Source organism: Mesitornis unicolor, unplaced genomic scaffold (assembly GCF_000695765.1).
Source record: "Mesitornis unicolor isolate BGI_N332 unplaced genomic scaffold, ASM69576v1 scaffold4137, whole genome shotgun sequence".
In the NCBI taxonomy this organism is placed as follows: Eukaryota; Metazoa; Chordata; class Aves; order Mesitornithiformes; family Mesitornithidae; genus Mesitornis; species Mesitornis unicolor.
The window spans coordinates 1-14,170 of record NW_010196950.1 but is presented as its reverse complement, the minus strand read 5'-3'; the positions used below and the strand labels follow the sequence as shown (position 1 = coordinate 14,170).

The following is a 14,170-nucleotide window of genomic DNA, read 5'->3' as shown; positions in this document are numbered from 1 at the left end:
CATTCCTGTTTGAAAAGAGAAAAATGCTTCTTTCCCTGCTCCCCCAGCCCCCAGATTTTGCTCCCCCAACTCACTCTTGGTGTGCACAGCCCCTCTGCCCCAGTCCTGGAGCGATCCTGCACCCCCTTAGGGTGTGGGTAGGACCCCTCCCCATGGGGTGGGCTTTGCTGGCAGGAGTTTGTCCCTGGGGAGGAGGAAAGTGTGTCCCCCCCAAGTCCTGAGCCCCGCCAGGCCCTGGAAAAAGGTCACTCTGCCTTTGGGCAATGTTTGCATTCCCTTTCTGAACCTCCCCAATAAGGCTTTTCCACTTGGAGGGAGCTGTTACAGCCCTGACTTGGCCCCATCCCTGTTTAGGATGGGAGCCCTGGTCCTCTCCCACCCCTGCTGTCACCTCCCTGGTTTGCTGCTGGCTCTCTGGTTTGGGGCAACCCCATGTCTTGAAAATCACATGGGTTACCCCAAACCCCTGTGCAGGGAACCGTGACAGCCCCGTGTGCCCTCTCCTGGGGATGTCCCCAGCCACTGAGGGCTGGCATCAGCTCCAAGGGTTGAGCTTGGTGCAGTGAATGAGGCTTCACTGGGGGCTGTGGTGGGGAGAGTGCCTTGCTGCTGGGTACCAGCGAGGGCTTGAGAGCCACCCACCTCCCCGGGAAGATGGGAATGGGGTTGGTGAAACCTGCCCTCTGCTTTCCTGCCTCCCTGGCGACTGTGCCGACGTTGCCTTGGCCTCAGCGGAGCGGGAGCAGGCGGTTCGGGGGGTTGAAGCTGGGGGGAGCAGAGCACACTGTACTGAACGCTGTATTTTCTAAAGAATAAAGTATTTTTAAAACAGTCTGATGCTTTTTGGAGGTGCAGGTTCCCCAGGTTTGGGCATTTAGCAGGTGCTGGAGCTGCAAAGCAAACCTTGCTAGCCAGGAGCCTGCACACTGTGGCTGCACCCAGCCCTTGCACCACCCCATGCCCCCCTACCCTGCCAAGGACTTTACACCTTAATCCAGAGCTGAGCCCTGCAACCCGCTCCGTGGGGAGCAGCTGCCCTGCCAGAGCTCTTCAGCATCCAAAGAAGGGCCTACAGCCATGATCTCTGAACTCCAGCTGGGCTGTGGGGTCTGCATTTCTCAACAGCAGGTCCTGATGGAGAAGCAGGGAATCATGCCTCAGCTTGTGGCACAGCCACTGAAAGCCACTGCCGTCCTGCTCCTTGCCCAGAGGAGCTCATCTGTGATTTGGATATAACTTCTCTTTAACTTATTATGGTGTCCTGAGCAAGTTTCCCAGAGGAAGGGCTCTCAGGACAGCCCAGGCCTAGAATGAGCTCTCGCAGTGGTGGAGTTTCTAACAGGTCAGAGCTGTGCCGTGTTTCAGCGTTATTGGTCGTGCCCAGGATGAGATGGATGATTTGGGAAGCCAGATGTAAATGACCACTGTTCCTAGGGAAAAAAAATAAAAAGAATAAGAAATGTTTTAATGTAAATAAAGAACCAATTCCAAACGAATTTCCCTTTTGAACAAAGGAGGAGGAGGGAAGATGCTGCTGTGCATGGAGCAGCCTTGGTGCAGGAAAGGGCTGTGTGCATATAACCGCTGATAATCTTTCAAATGTGCTGTGGTTCACTAAAAACACTGGTAAAACCTGTGAAGATCTCACCTGGGCTGGGTGGGCATTGAAAACTAGGACGGGGAGAGAAAAACCTGGTCAAAGAGATTTGCACCGTAAGTAGGACTAAAGCTGCTCCTGAGGCACTGCCCTGGAGGGGACGCCCAAGTCCCTCCTCACCAGGGCGGAGGTGGTGGCTGCACAGCTGGGGAAGGAGAAGGCACCTCTGCGGGCAGGTCATCCCAGCGGTCATCCATCCCAGCGCCACCAAGGCTCAAACCTGCCAGAAGCCACCATTGGTGACAGCTGACACCACCAGAGCCATCTGACACGCTTGTTCATCCTTCTCCTTTGGATCCTGCTCTTCTTTGTGCTTGGTAATTTTTAAAGGGGCCCAAATATTGAAGGAGAGTGAGGGGTGTACCCCATTTCCCACCCACCCGTCTCACTGCCTTTGCCTTCTGCCGGCGTAGCCATCCCCAGCTGAAAGTACACATGCAAGAGTTCACAGAGGCATCAGCTCCTCTTTTTCTTTTAAGATTTGAGCAAAAAAACGTCTCCCCCGATGCGTACCCAAAGCTCTGGGGTTTGAGGCGATGCTTGGGAACCCCAGGTTTGGTCAACAGCTGCTGGTGCCACCTCGGGATGTGTGTGCTAGGGGACAAGGCTATGCCATCATGGTGTTTGCCCAGCCAGGGAGGGAGCAGCAGGGCACAGCCAGCACTTCTAATTTTTTTTAGGCCTTGCAGACAAGGGGCCCCATGGGAAATGAGCCACAGGGGAAAGGATGGGACCAAGATGCTTTTCCCTATGGGATTCCCAGGTGGAAAAGTGCAAAAGGTAAAATCTCTGAGGAGGTAACTCCTTCGGCTTCTGCTCCCCTGAGAGCTGAAGCAGAGGAGCTGCAAAGGAGTTGGTTGTAAGTTGAATATGTGAATTGAAGGACCTGCCTGGCATCTGGTCTGTGAAACCACAGTGTCCGTGGGAAAGGGAGTCGAGCCCTCACCCTCTATAAAGCTCTGTGTCCTGCCCAAAACTCCGTTTGGAGGATGACAGTCGGCACGGAGGAGGGTGTAGGAGTAGCAAGGATGTTTGCCCAAGGGTTAAGTGTGTCTGGGATCAGCCTCCAGGGCTGTGCAAGCCTGGGGGTTGTGGGTGGAGAGGAGGGGAGCCTGACCCAGCCTGGGGATGATGAGGGTTCAGGGGCACAGAGCATCCTAAATAACCATGAGCCAGCCATGCTGATGCTGGGCTAGCAGCCCTGGGACAGGGACTGCCCTTGTGTTTGGCCTCAGTGCCTTATGCCAACACCAGCTGCAGCCTGGCCAGTGTCTCCCCGATCTGACCCCTGGATGAGAGAGATTTAGCCAAAACGACAGCAGTTTGCAGTGAGACATTGCATGTGTTCCCCCAGCCGCTGGCAGTGGGACGGGGGTCCCATTTGCAAACCCTTGGCAAGGAGCTCTCTGCTGCCCTTCCCTGGGGAGCAGCCAGCATCCGTACTGCCCGTCCTTGGTTGTCACCTCCTGCCTGTGTAAGGGAAGGGATGAAGGTCTCTGCCCCTTGGATGTTTCCCTGCATTAGCACCTTGTTCCTGCCTAAAGTACCCTGGCTGTCGTATTGCCGTATGCCCCTCCAGGCAGGGGTCTGATCAGTCACTCTTGATTATTTAAGGCTTAGCTAATGTTATAAATACTATCTAAAAGCAAGTGTCAGTTCAAGGCATGATCCCAGGCTGACGTGTAGCTAGGGGGCCCACCTGAATACAAGGAAAGCAGGAGATTCATACCCATGATGCAGTTATTTGGTTGTGCTCCTGCTGTTTAAAGACCTTCCACTCAGAACCTGTGAGAGGTGGTGGGTCCTTCGGGGAGCAGAAGTTCAGCCTGGCTTTTTAAGAGAAGTAAAAGATGGATTTGCTTTTTGGGAGCAGGAGAGACAAGGTCTTTGTGGGGCTGAACACACCCCGAGAGAAATGCATGTGGTGAGCCACCAGCATGGGCTCTAAAATACGCATGACGAGGCAGGAGCCCCTTCCCTGAGCTGCAGCTATCGGGGAGCTCATGGGGCTTTTAAAGCCCTAGTGTGGGGGGTAGAGATGGGTGGCGGGGTTCTCCCCATTCCCAGAGAGAAATCCTGGTAAACCTGAGGGCTGCGAGACTGAGGTGGGGCTGAGGGGCTGCAGAGAGAGATGTGCCCCGAAATAAATGGAAGCAAGACATCAGGTATACAAGAACCATTAAGCTAGTGGTGTTAATAATACTCCTAATTATTATTATTATACTTACACACTAGGAACCAGCGTGGACTCATTGGCTGAAAGCCGCAGCAGCAAGCACAGGCGCTAGGAATGGTTTTCGGGGCATTTATTTCCCATCAGAAGTGTGCTTCAGCAAGGGGCAGCTGGACTGGGTGAGGTGAACGAAACCTCGTGTAGCACGGGGTGGTGGGAGCGCACAACCTGACAGCCATCACAGCATCCTCCCTCTCCTGTGGCACGGTCCTGCTGGCGGGAGAAGCTGACCCAAGCCTTGATGGGATATTTTTAGTCCAGTTCCCTAAAGAAACAAAGGTCATGAGCTCGTGATGTTGGTTTCCTTCTTCTGGGCTCAGCCCATGAGTTCAATCTATCCACCGACAGCATGCAGCGAGGGGCTTGGTGGAAAATGGAGGCCTCCAAAAGCTTTATGAACATTAGCAGCTCTGCTAATTAACAGTGCTGGGAATGGAGGAGAGAGCAAGGAGGTGGAAAACACCATAGCCTGCCTAGCCTGGCCTCTGGCCCTGGCCACGGTAGGACGAGCACCCTCCTGGTGCCTCCTCCCTGTGACGGGAGCATGTGCTCCTGTTTGCACTCAATGTTTTCAGTGCCCCTGTCCTGCCTCGGGTTTCTCCGCTGTGTAAATAGGTTGAGAAATGGAGGAGGGTATGAGTTTAGAGCTATGCAATGTTCAACTAGATGAATTGCTTTTGCCTCAGACAAATGTCAGCAGGAGCTTTACAGCTGAGTTCTTTCTTGCTTACCCTGTCACCGCCATGGACCATTTGTCTCAGACTTCAAACATCTCTTACCGATTACTTCCTCTATTATTTTTCCAGAAACCAAGCTAAAGTTTACCTAACAACCCCTAGTTATGCAACCTGCCATTCAAGTTTTGTTTGCTGGGAAACAACGCATTTGGTTTTTTCATTCTTTGCTCTTTTCATTGGGGAAGATTTATCCTTTCTGTGTGTGTTTGGATTTGTCTTTCTTTTGCCGTTAAGAGATGGACTTCTGCTGGCCTCTGTGCACAAGCTCTGCTTTCACACCCGTGCTTGCAGCAGTTCAGGTAACTTGTCAGAGCTGATGTTAGTGGGTGGGAGGTACCGAGTGCCATGTGCTCAGGTTACTTGTGCTCCTGTCATGTCAAAGGTTGCTAGCTTTGAATCGTAGGAGTTGGTTCTCTCCTGTGACTAATTTGGAATAGTGTTTGAGATTTCTGATAGCTGGTGCCCTTTCCATGTCTTATTTCTTCCCCTCTGCAGAGCAGAGTATAGAGTAGCTGCTATATAAAAAAACTGGAAAGAAAAATTTCCCCTACTAACTGGTATGTAAAACACACTGGGCCAATTCTGAATGCTTTCAGGGAAGAAACTAGAAATCCAGTGAACCTTGTACTGTCAAATGATGGCTATATGATTAGTCAACCCATCCTGTGTCACCCCCCTCCCGCCCTACAGTTCAGAATGACATTGAAGGCACGTTATAGTGTTAGAAATGCTGCTCTTGAAGAGCTTGATGTAGGATCCGTGGCTTTTTACTTGATGTATCAAGCTGGTGTAGTAATATAACCTAATACAGAGTGAGAAAAGCTCTGTAATGGAGATGCGTATTCATTCTGCCTCAGGACATAAACCGCAAGGCAAAGAAGCCAGGCTGTGGCATGACATTTTTCCTCGAGCAGCACTAGAACTCGGCTCAGTAAGATGGGGATAATGTCACAGCAAGTTCACATCCACCTGAGCTGCAGTGCAAGTACTTGCACGTACAGCAATCTCTGGTGGTGGGTTTGAGCATGCCAGCCCACAAACTGCCTTGTTCAGCAGTGGAGGTAAGTTACTATGATAATTAATCCTATAGCCTGATACCATCGGGGTACTGCCCTCCCTCTTGCAGAACACCTGCACAGGACAGAGACAACACTCAAGTGGCTGGCAAGGGGCTTTTAAAAAGTGGCTTGATTGCTTGGGGAGTCAAGTACTTTACCAGGATTTTTTCTGAGAACAGCAGTGTGCTTCAGTACACACTCAAATGAGCATTGACTTCCCATTGAGGGAGCTGATTTTGCTCTAACTTGGGCTTCTGCCTTCCCAGCACGTGGCTACTTGTGATATTATAATGGGTCCCTAACGAGCCTCACAGCGTGACCGTGACACAACAGCAACAGCAGTGCCAGGCTGGCTTGTTAGAGCCAGAAAACAAGAGGAACTGGACAGAACAGCTGCTCAGTGACTTGCAGAAGCCCGACTGTAGCAGTTACTGGACATGCCTGTACATGAAGGAAGCAGTTTAGTGCTTTGCTCTAGACCTTGTGCCAATATTGACCGCTGAGCACATGCATACACCCACAGAATTACTTTCCCCTATTCACAGCATGCCCTTGCTATTCATGAAAGCATTTAAATAGCATGGTAATTAGGCAACAGGCCTAAGTTCTCAGAGAGGTTGCAAAAGCAGCACTGATACTCTCCTTCATTGACTTCTATCAATGACCAGCATTTTTAGATTGCTTACTGATAAGCAGTTTGTAGTGTTTTTAGTCTAGCTCTAAGTGCACTGGAGAGCAGGCCATGCAGATCGAGATACAGGCAGCCAGACAGAACCTGCACCTGACACTGCACCGTGGTAACTGTGCCCTCCTTTCGCAACCACTGCACCACCCTGCCACCTTGGTTTTTTAACTCAAGCAGTATCAAAAATGGGACTTAAGACCCATTAGCACTTTCTTCCTTTTAATAATGAGCACTACACTGAACATGAGAAGGGGAATGCTTGTGCACAGAACTGCAAAGGAAGAGTATGGCAGTAGAGGGAGACAGCATCTAGCAGGACCCATTGTAAATGTCTGCCTCCCAAAAGATGGGTGTAAGTACACCCTAGCTTTAGTAGTGTACCTGCAATAGCATACCTGTGTGTTTTCAAAAGCTTTCAGGTGGAAGCTCATGAGGAGCTATAAATAACAATTTTCTCTTTTCATCGCCTGAAGTACACCAGGAACCACCACTCACTGAAAAGGCAGGGCTTCAGCTGAGGGGCATTAAGCTGCAGACCACTGTTTCTATTCCATCAGATGCCCTTCAACCACTGACACTTCAGTACCACTTATAGAAGATAAATTGGAGAAGCAAACAAAACCACAACTGGTCCGAGTGGCTCTAGAAGTTTATTTTCAGAGCTTAGTGCTTCAGCTGTGATTAAAATATTTAAGCTACTTAAAAATGCTACTGACTGGGTACTAGAACTAGACAAGAACACAACTAACACCACTGCTTTCATGCACTGACAGATATTAGTTTGCTCATGCCACTGAAGTAGGATCTTTCCCGTTCACTCATCACTTCAAAATGTAGGGGTCTTCTACAGAAGTTGCATTCAGCTGATGAATGTGGTTTCAGCTCCAGACCAACATCCTTCCATGTAGCCAGCAGTTTTTCTATTAAAAGAAGTTCATAAAAAGTTCATAAAAGTTAAAAAAAATAAATCAAGGCTTAAGACAGAGGATTACTTTAGAGAAGCAGCAAGAGACATGCCAGCATACTTATTCTCCTAGCAAATAGGCAGGGCTAAGAGGAACTCACTGTGACATAATTTACCTCCAGTGAGGCCACTGGGCTGCAACTAAGGCTCAGCTATCCTCGTACCACCTCTTCTGACAGGATCAAGAAATAGCTACTTTCCCTGGATAGATCTGTGTGTAAGGCAGGTTATCAGCTCAGCTGAGGAGAGGTTTCTTTGGACCCCACGCAACACATTAAGATTAGTTTGGACAGTGCACGAGAACTCCAGCAGAGGTGGCTGTGACAGGACTGGCTGGGTACAGGACTGCACCGGCCTTGCACACTCTCTTCCAGGCCACAGTGCACTGGCCCTCTCATGTCATGCTCAAAGCGGGTTAAGTGCAGAAGTACGTGCTATGCATGCTGGAGCAGTAGAAAGACACTGTCTGGCTAGTGACATCTGAAGCTTACGTATTTTCTAGTCTCATCTTTGGTATAAAGACTGCATAGACAGCCCAATGTTTTCCTTGCCCTGATGCAAGAATCCACTCACCGAGGAAGTAACTCATCATCTGAGGGGTGTGGTGAGGTGTAGGAGCAATACGTAGCAGCTCTTCTCCACGGGGAACTGTGGGGTAGTTGATTGCCTGGACATAGATGCTGTGCTGGCTCATCAGCTTGTCACAGATCTCTGTATTTTTAGCAGCATCTGCAACCTAAAGTTCAAAATTGTAAGTTACAAGCTCAACCAAAACATGCAAGGTGGCAGAACTGTCAGTCCAACTTAGCCAGCCACAAGAATCAGATAGGAGTAGTCTTCCTTGTGCCACTAGAAATAGCACATACATTAGAAAGGACTAAAAAGCTTGTGCTGTAGAACCCTCAGAGCATAAGTTCAAGTATAAACAGCTACCTGCAATGGTGTGCTTTTTTTTTTTACTAGCTTGTTACCTATTTCCTTGATTTCTGTATACCGTTAGATTGTGGGTTTCATACACTTCATTCTGCTTTATAGCATTTATAGCAGGCTGAGGTCAACTTAAGCCAGACTCTTAGCTTATCACTGCTGAATACTAGGGCAGATTTGAACTTTGTGAATGTCAACCTATACCTGAGAGCATAATGTGATCATGGACAGGAAAACAGGCACCACAGCCCTGTGTCAGCAGTATCCTACATACTCACCCTTATTGGAATGATGTGGCTGGGGCAGTGCACCACAGGAAGCCCCGCATCCATCAGCATCTGTCTCATAAGCTTCACGTTGCGTTGGTGCTGGCGCCTCAGAACCTGCCCCTCTGTGCTCTTTAGAGTTCGGACGGATTCTAGGGCACCAGCTAAGAGCATGGGTGGCAGGGATGTTGTGAAGATAAAGCCAGCAGCGTACGAACGAACAGTGTCTATCAGAGAGCTTGTACTGGAGATGTATCCTCCTACACAACCAAATGCTTTGCCTGAGGAGGGAAAGAAAAAGAAGAGGCAACCAAGCTTATTCCTTCCAGCCATTAGAATGGCTTGAAGTATTATAGCTTTTCTTTGTTTCCACTTCAAGGAATCAGTTGTTTTGACTATGCTTAATGCAGTCATGGCAGGGAACAATTCTAGTCTACCCCACTGCTAATCTTGTATTTACTCAGCACATGTTACAGCTTTGTTTTTAAGCCAATCCTGGTAACATGGATCTAGTTATTACACAGCAATGATAGTCCAAGACTCTCGAATACTCAAGTTTTGATTCTGGGGAAGACCTTAAGCCCGACCATCAAGGCTTTGTTTTTAAGCCAATCCTGGTAACATGGATCTAGTTATTACACAGCAATGATAGTCCAAGACTCTCAATACTCAAGTTTTGATTTTGGGGAAGACCTTAAGCCCAACCATCAAGCATAGGCTTCAATACTGAACCCAAGAGATCAACACTAAGTCTCTCAGCAGATTTAAAATAATCTGTTCCAGAGATGCTAGAAATAGCCTATGCTCTTAAGGAGCACACAAGGCTGTTACTGTGACTCTGCAGTTGGTATCAGTCCGCATTTCCAAACACAGGGGGATGTTCAGGTACCAGAACAGAGCCACAGGTAGAACTACAGTGTCTGGTGAATGTTTGCAAGTTTCAAAGCCATGAAGTTTCCTGCTAAATTTTATTTATGTTTTGGAAGCTGTTTAAACAACTTTCCAATTTGAAGCAGTAAGCTTATTCCTAAGCCTGCATTCTACTGGGATAATAGCAGTTGCTTCAGTTTTTGCCAATTTTCTTTACGTAACCCCCCATCTCAGGTTTCTAGGTTAGGAACACTCCATTTCACATAAAAGAACTAAGTACTACTAAATATAGAGTACTACCCTACTAGCATTCTCACCTGAATTTATTCTTGAGTTGTGTAATGCCATTGGAGGACTTTTTGCTAGCTTGTTTAAAGAAGAAAAAAAAGGCTACCTTAACTGATTTGTAAGGCAGTGTAAGTAGCTTAACACAAGCTTTTCAAACTGTGGGGCACACTTAAATCCTTTGGGCTTTTTGAAATATTCTAGCCTCCAACAGCCCTTAGCAAGTTCACTTGAATAGACTGATTCCGAGTTAACCCACTTAATTTGGCTGCTCAGAAGCTTTGCTGCCTTAGCTTCTGTAAAACTGCCAGGCCATGCATACCAAGCGTTCCAGAGATGATGTCCATCTTGTGCATGATTCCATCCCGGTCTCCTATGCCACCGCCTCGAGCTCCATACAGCCCCACAGCATGCACTTCATCCACAAAAGTGATTGCTCCGTGCTCATGGGCCACATCACAGAGCTCTTCCAGAGGACAGACCGCACCTAGGAAACAAAGTAGTAGCTGGCAGTTTAGGATTTCCTGTACTCAGCCTGGATGAATATCACAAGTACCCACAAACACTGGGCTTTCAGAAGACTATTTTCATGTCAAAACCTTATAGTACTGTACACACTTTCAGACCTAAAATACAGATGATTTGAGCATTAACTGCACTGGAAGGAGAGAGAAGGGTTTGATGTCAACTTACCATCCATTGAGTGAACAGTTTCAAATGCAACAATTTTAGGGGTAGATGGATCCGACTTCTTCAATAGTTCTCGAAGATGGTTGACATCATTATGGCGAAATATGTGTTTTGGCACCCTGCTGTTTCGGATCCCTTGGATCATGGAGGCATGGTTTCCAGAATCAGAGTAGATCTCACAGCCTGAGGGAATAGCCCAGTTATACTTTAAGGACAGAAACGTTAACTGATTCCAAGCATTTCTTTACATATAGGAAGTGTTCAGGCAGCAAGGGTAGCATGTTCTAGAAAGCAATGCTCTTGAACAAAAGAGCACAACTTACAGATCATGAAGCAAGAATAATTATTTAAGCCTTATTTTAGGTGTTTAATCTAACACAAACTCGAGCTTAAGGAAATACAGAAGGATTTTTCCAAGTCCTTAATATTTTTCTCTTAACTCTCCTAACTTCTGAAGTTACAGAGGGAGCAAAGTTCACACTCATAGGTGGAAGACACTCAACTCCTGCTGCCTCATTTTCAGGCGGAATTTAAATGCAAAAGCAGAAGACTGTGCTCTTGTCTAATGCCTTCCTAGCTCCTAGATCTCGGTCTCAAGTAGGCTGCTACTATGATTTTCACGAGTTGAACAAAATTTGAATGTGGCATTAAAAAAGCCCAAACCAACCAACCATACTTTACTGATCAAGTAGGAGGAATCCTCACTTTGGGTAGCTCTTTGTGAAGTGTATTCCCAACAGCTTTGGGCAGGGTTGTGTTTCTGTAGTAAGTAGGAATTGTAATTTGAGATCTCACCTGGCAGCATCTTAGCTAGAGTGAAGAGAGTAGAGTCATTGGCTACGAAGCAAGATGAGAACAACAGTGCTGCATCTTTTCCATGAAGATCAGCTAGCTCTTTTTCCAAATCAACATGAAATTTACTTGTTCCCGAAATATTTCTTGTGCCTCCTGCTCCAGCACCATGTTGTTTCAGTGTATCCCTACAGAGGGCCCAAAGAGATGCATTAGCATTCCTGTGTGACACAGATAATAAAGGATCATTGCTGAAAACATTCTAGTACATAATCAGTATTGTTCTAGAAATGAACTGACTGCAAAAAGCAGCTAAGTTTAAGGTCCTTGAGCAACCTGTGTGACTCCGGGATCCAATAAGCTAAGAAATCAGTTACCAAGTAAAGCTGCAATGTCCCATCCAGTTTATCTAGTAACATCTGTGGGCTTCTGAGGAAACCCCAAGAAGCAGGGTCAGTGACTGACAGGTATGCAGCAGCTCTGGAGCTAAACACTAAATTACCTACTCCAGCTCAAGAGAAGAGCATAAGCTTAATTATATACCAAGAATAATATCAGAAGTAGCTTATGTAGCACAGTACAGAAATAAATTCTTCAGAAGCCTCCCCACAACAGCTTCTGCAGGGCACTACAGCCCTGTTTCAACAGCCAGATTCAACTGCCTCTGAAGAACACGGCACTACTCACATAACTGCTCCACACACACGAGGATGACGGCTCATCCCCAGGTAATCATTGCTGCACCAGACAGACACCTCCTTCTTGGTGATCAGAGAATCAGTATAGTCGTCTGCCATGGGAAAGATCTGTGCCTTTCGGTTCACCGTTTTGAATACTCGGTAGGTGTGATCCTTCTTCTTTTCATCTATCTTTTTCTCAAAGAACTGATCATACTGGAAGGTGGATACAGCTGAAATGAGAGAGAGACTTAAGCATGCAAATAATAATCACAAGAGACCAAGCCTGTGGAGGTTTAGCTAGACAATCTTACATTTTGGCAAGTTATCCTGAAGCAGGTGAGACACGCTTTCTGGTCGTTGCTTCAGCACAATATCCTTAAACCTCCTGAGCAAGCCACTCTGCTCCTCTCCTTCAATCTCAATGTTCCTCACTGTGGAAGTAGTTGGTATTTTGGCAAATTCTGTACCTACAGACATTGTAATGAATTCCAGTGAGCTTAATCAGTTTGAAACAAAATGAGTAAGCTGAGTCCAGCAAAGTAAACATTTTAAGTAACTATTCATTCTTTAGGAAGCATGTGCTTGAATCCATGTGCCCTGCTAAAATCAACTGTTTTCAATTTTGCATTGTATGACACAAAAGGAAAACCTTGCCAATCAATGACAACACGACATGTAATTTCATTACAACACATTTGGTTCACAATGACTCAAAAAACCAATCTATGCAGCTAGAGCTTTTATCTGAAAGAGTTGGTACATGCCTAACTGAAGGCAGAGTTCTAGTTAGCCACTTCCTTTTTGTTCCTAGTACTTTGTTCAGTTAGCAGAGTTTGTTTTTTTTAACAGACAACAAGGCTTTACTAATATTGGTGAAAAGTTCCTTCCTTTGAAGGACAACCCTTCCGCATGAGGATTACAAGCCAGCTAACGCCCTTTAGTTCCATAAACAAAAAAAGAGCATTTGCTTGCTTTCCAGCTCCTTTCTGTGCTGCTACTTGCCTAGTACCTCAATACAGTTTCTTCCATCGCTGGATACACCACCTGGTAAAGTTCTAATCATCCACTTTGGGTGTAAGTGTAACAGCTTGATTCACACATTTATAGCTAGTGTATCAAAATGCAGCATACAGTACTCCCACATGAACATCACCCAGGGGAAACACTGCACGTATGCTGTTAACACCTAAATTCTCCAGCAGCTTTTTATTGCAGTCTCCCATAATTCTACCTGCATAATTTGAGCAGTGAATGTTAGACTTGACACACTGTAGAGCCAAGGCAAGCACCAGAAGCTCTCAGAGGCATCCAACACTTCAGCGTACAGAATACATACCTTTCCTGTCCACCTGCATTTCCTGCACATCCTCTTGGAGCTCTAGGCTGGCTTTGCAGAAGACATTGCTGTTCTTGTGATTCATCTGAGCAGCCAGGAATGGGCATTTGGTAGCAGAGCTCTGGCTAGCAGCAGCAGGTGGGTGGCCAGCAGGTGGCTGGGATCCATCTGTATTCTGTTGGGCCACCTCTTTGGCATTTTTTGCCTCTGAGGTAGCGGTGAGGAAAGGAAAGCACTTCAGCTTCATCATTTTAATAGTACAGCTGAAGCATTTTTACCCATTTCCTTGGCAATAATTTGGCACAAGCCATTCAGAAATATTCAACTGAGCACTATTATTTATACAAGCATGAAATCCCAGTAAACACCTAAGGGGTCCTCAATTTAAGATACTAGATGTAGCACTGTACCCTTTGAGGTGAGAAAGAATAATAAAAAAAAGAATTTCTCTCTTTCACTCCCAAAGGGGAGATTTTCTTTTGGGGAGTTTGGCTATTTCCAGCCACTTTTGGCAACAAGCCTCAGCTTTTTCCCCCGAGGACCAGAGCAAAAGCCCCCCAGGGACTGTTATGGGGTGGGATGAGGAGCTGCCCAAGCAACAAGAAACCCCAGCTCCATGGCCTGAGACTATGGATCCCCAGCCAGGGCTCACTGCAGGGTATCCTAACAGCCCAGCTTCTCATTTGTGCCCATGCTTAATTACCACAGACACTGAAAGGATTAAGCAATTCTTATCTTGAAGCTGCCCATTCCAGAAGTTTCCCAAAACAATACAGAATATCTGTATGATTTCTTTTTTTCCTTAAGGGCGATCAGGTCAGTCCCTAGTAGGACTCCTTACTACAGTTCCCGTGGCCCACCCTCGGCCGAGGCCTGGTCCCTGAGGCGCGGCCCGCGCCCACTATTCCCCGTCCCCCTGCCCGTACTCACCGCAGCGAGCGGCGGGGGTCTCCTCCGCCTGCTGCCCGCGGGCGGCGGACGTGGTGAGTG

At 47.3% G+C, this 14,170-nt stretch overlaps 1 protein-coding gene across 1 annotated transcript; it reads right to left on the bottom strand.

Annotated features, from left to right (window-relative positions):
* Positions 1-7,007: 7,007 nt before the first annotated feature.
* Positions 7,008-14,159, bottom strand: ALAS1 (aminolevulinate, delta-, synthase 1; the record flags this gene model as incomplete). The annotated part of the gene is made up of 10 exons (XM_010188630.1): positions 7,008-7,290; positions 7,908-8,070; positions 8,540-8,808; positions 10,005-10,169; positions 10,376-10,555; positions 11,168-11,352; positions 11,852-12,074; positions 12,156-12,311; positions 13,181-13,387; positions 14,111-14,159. Coding segments are annotated over 10 exons (1,758 nt in total), but the record flags the coding sequence as incomplete, so codon positions are not given.
* Positions 14,160-14,170: the final 11 nt, after the last annotated feature.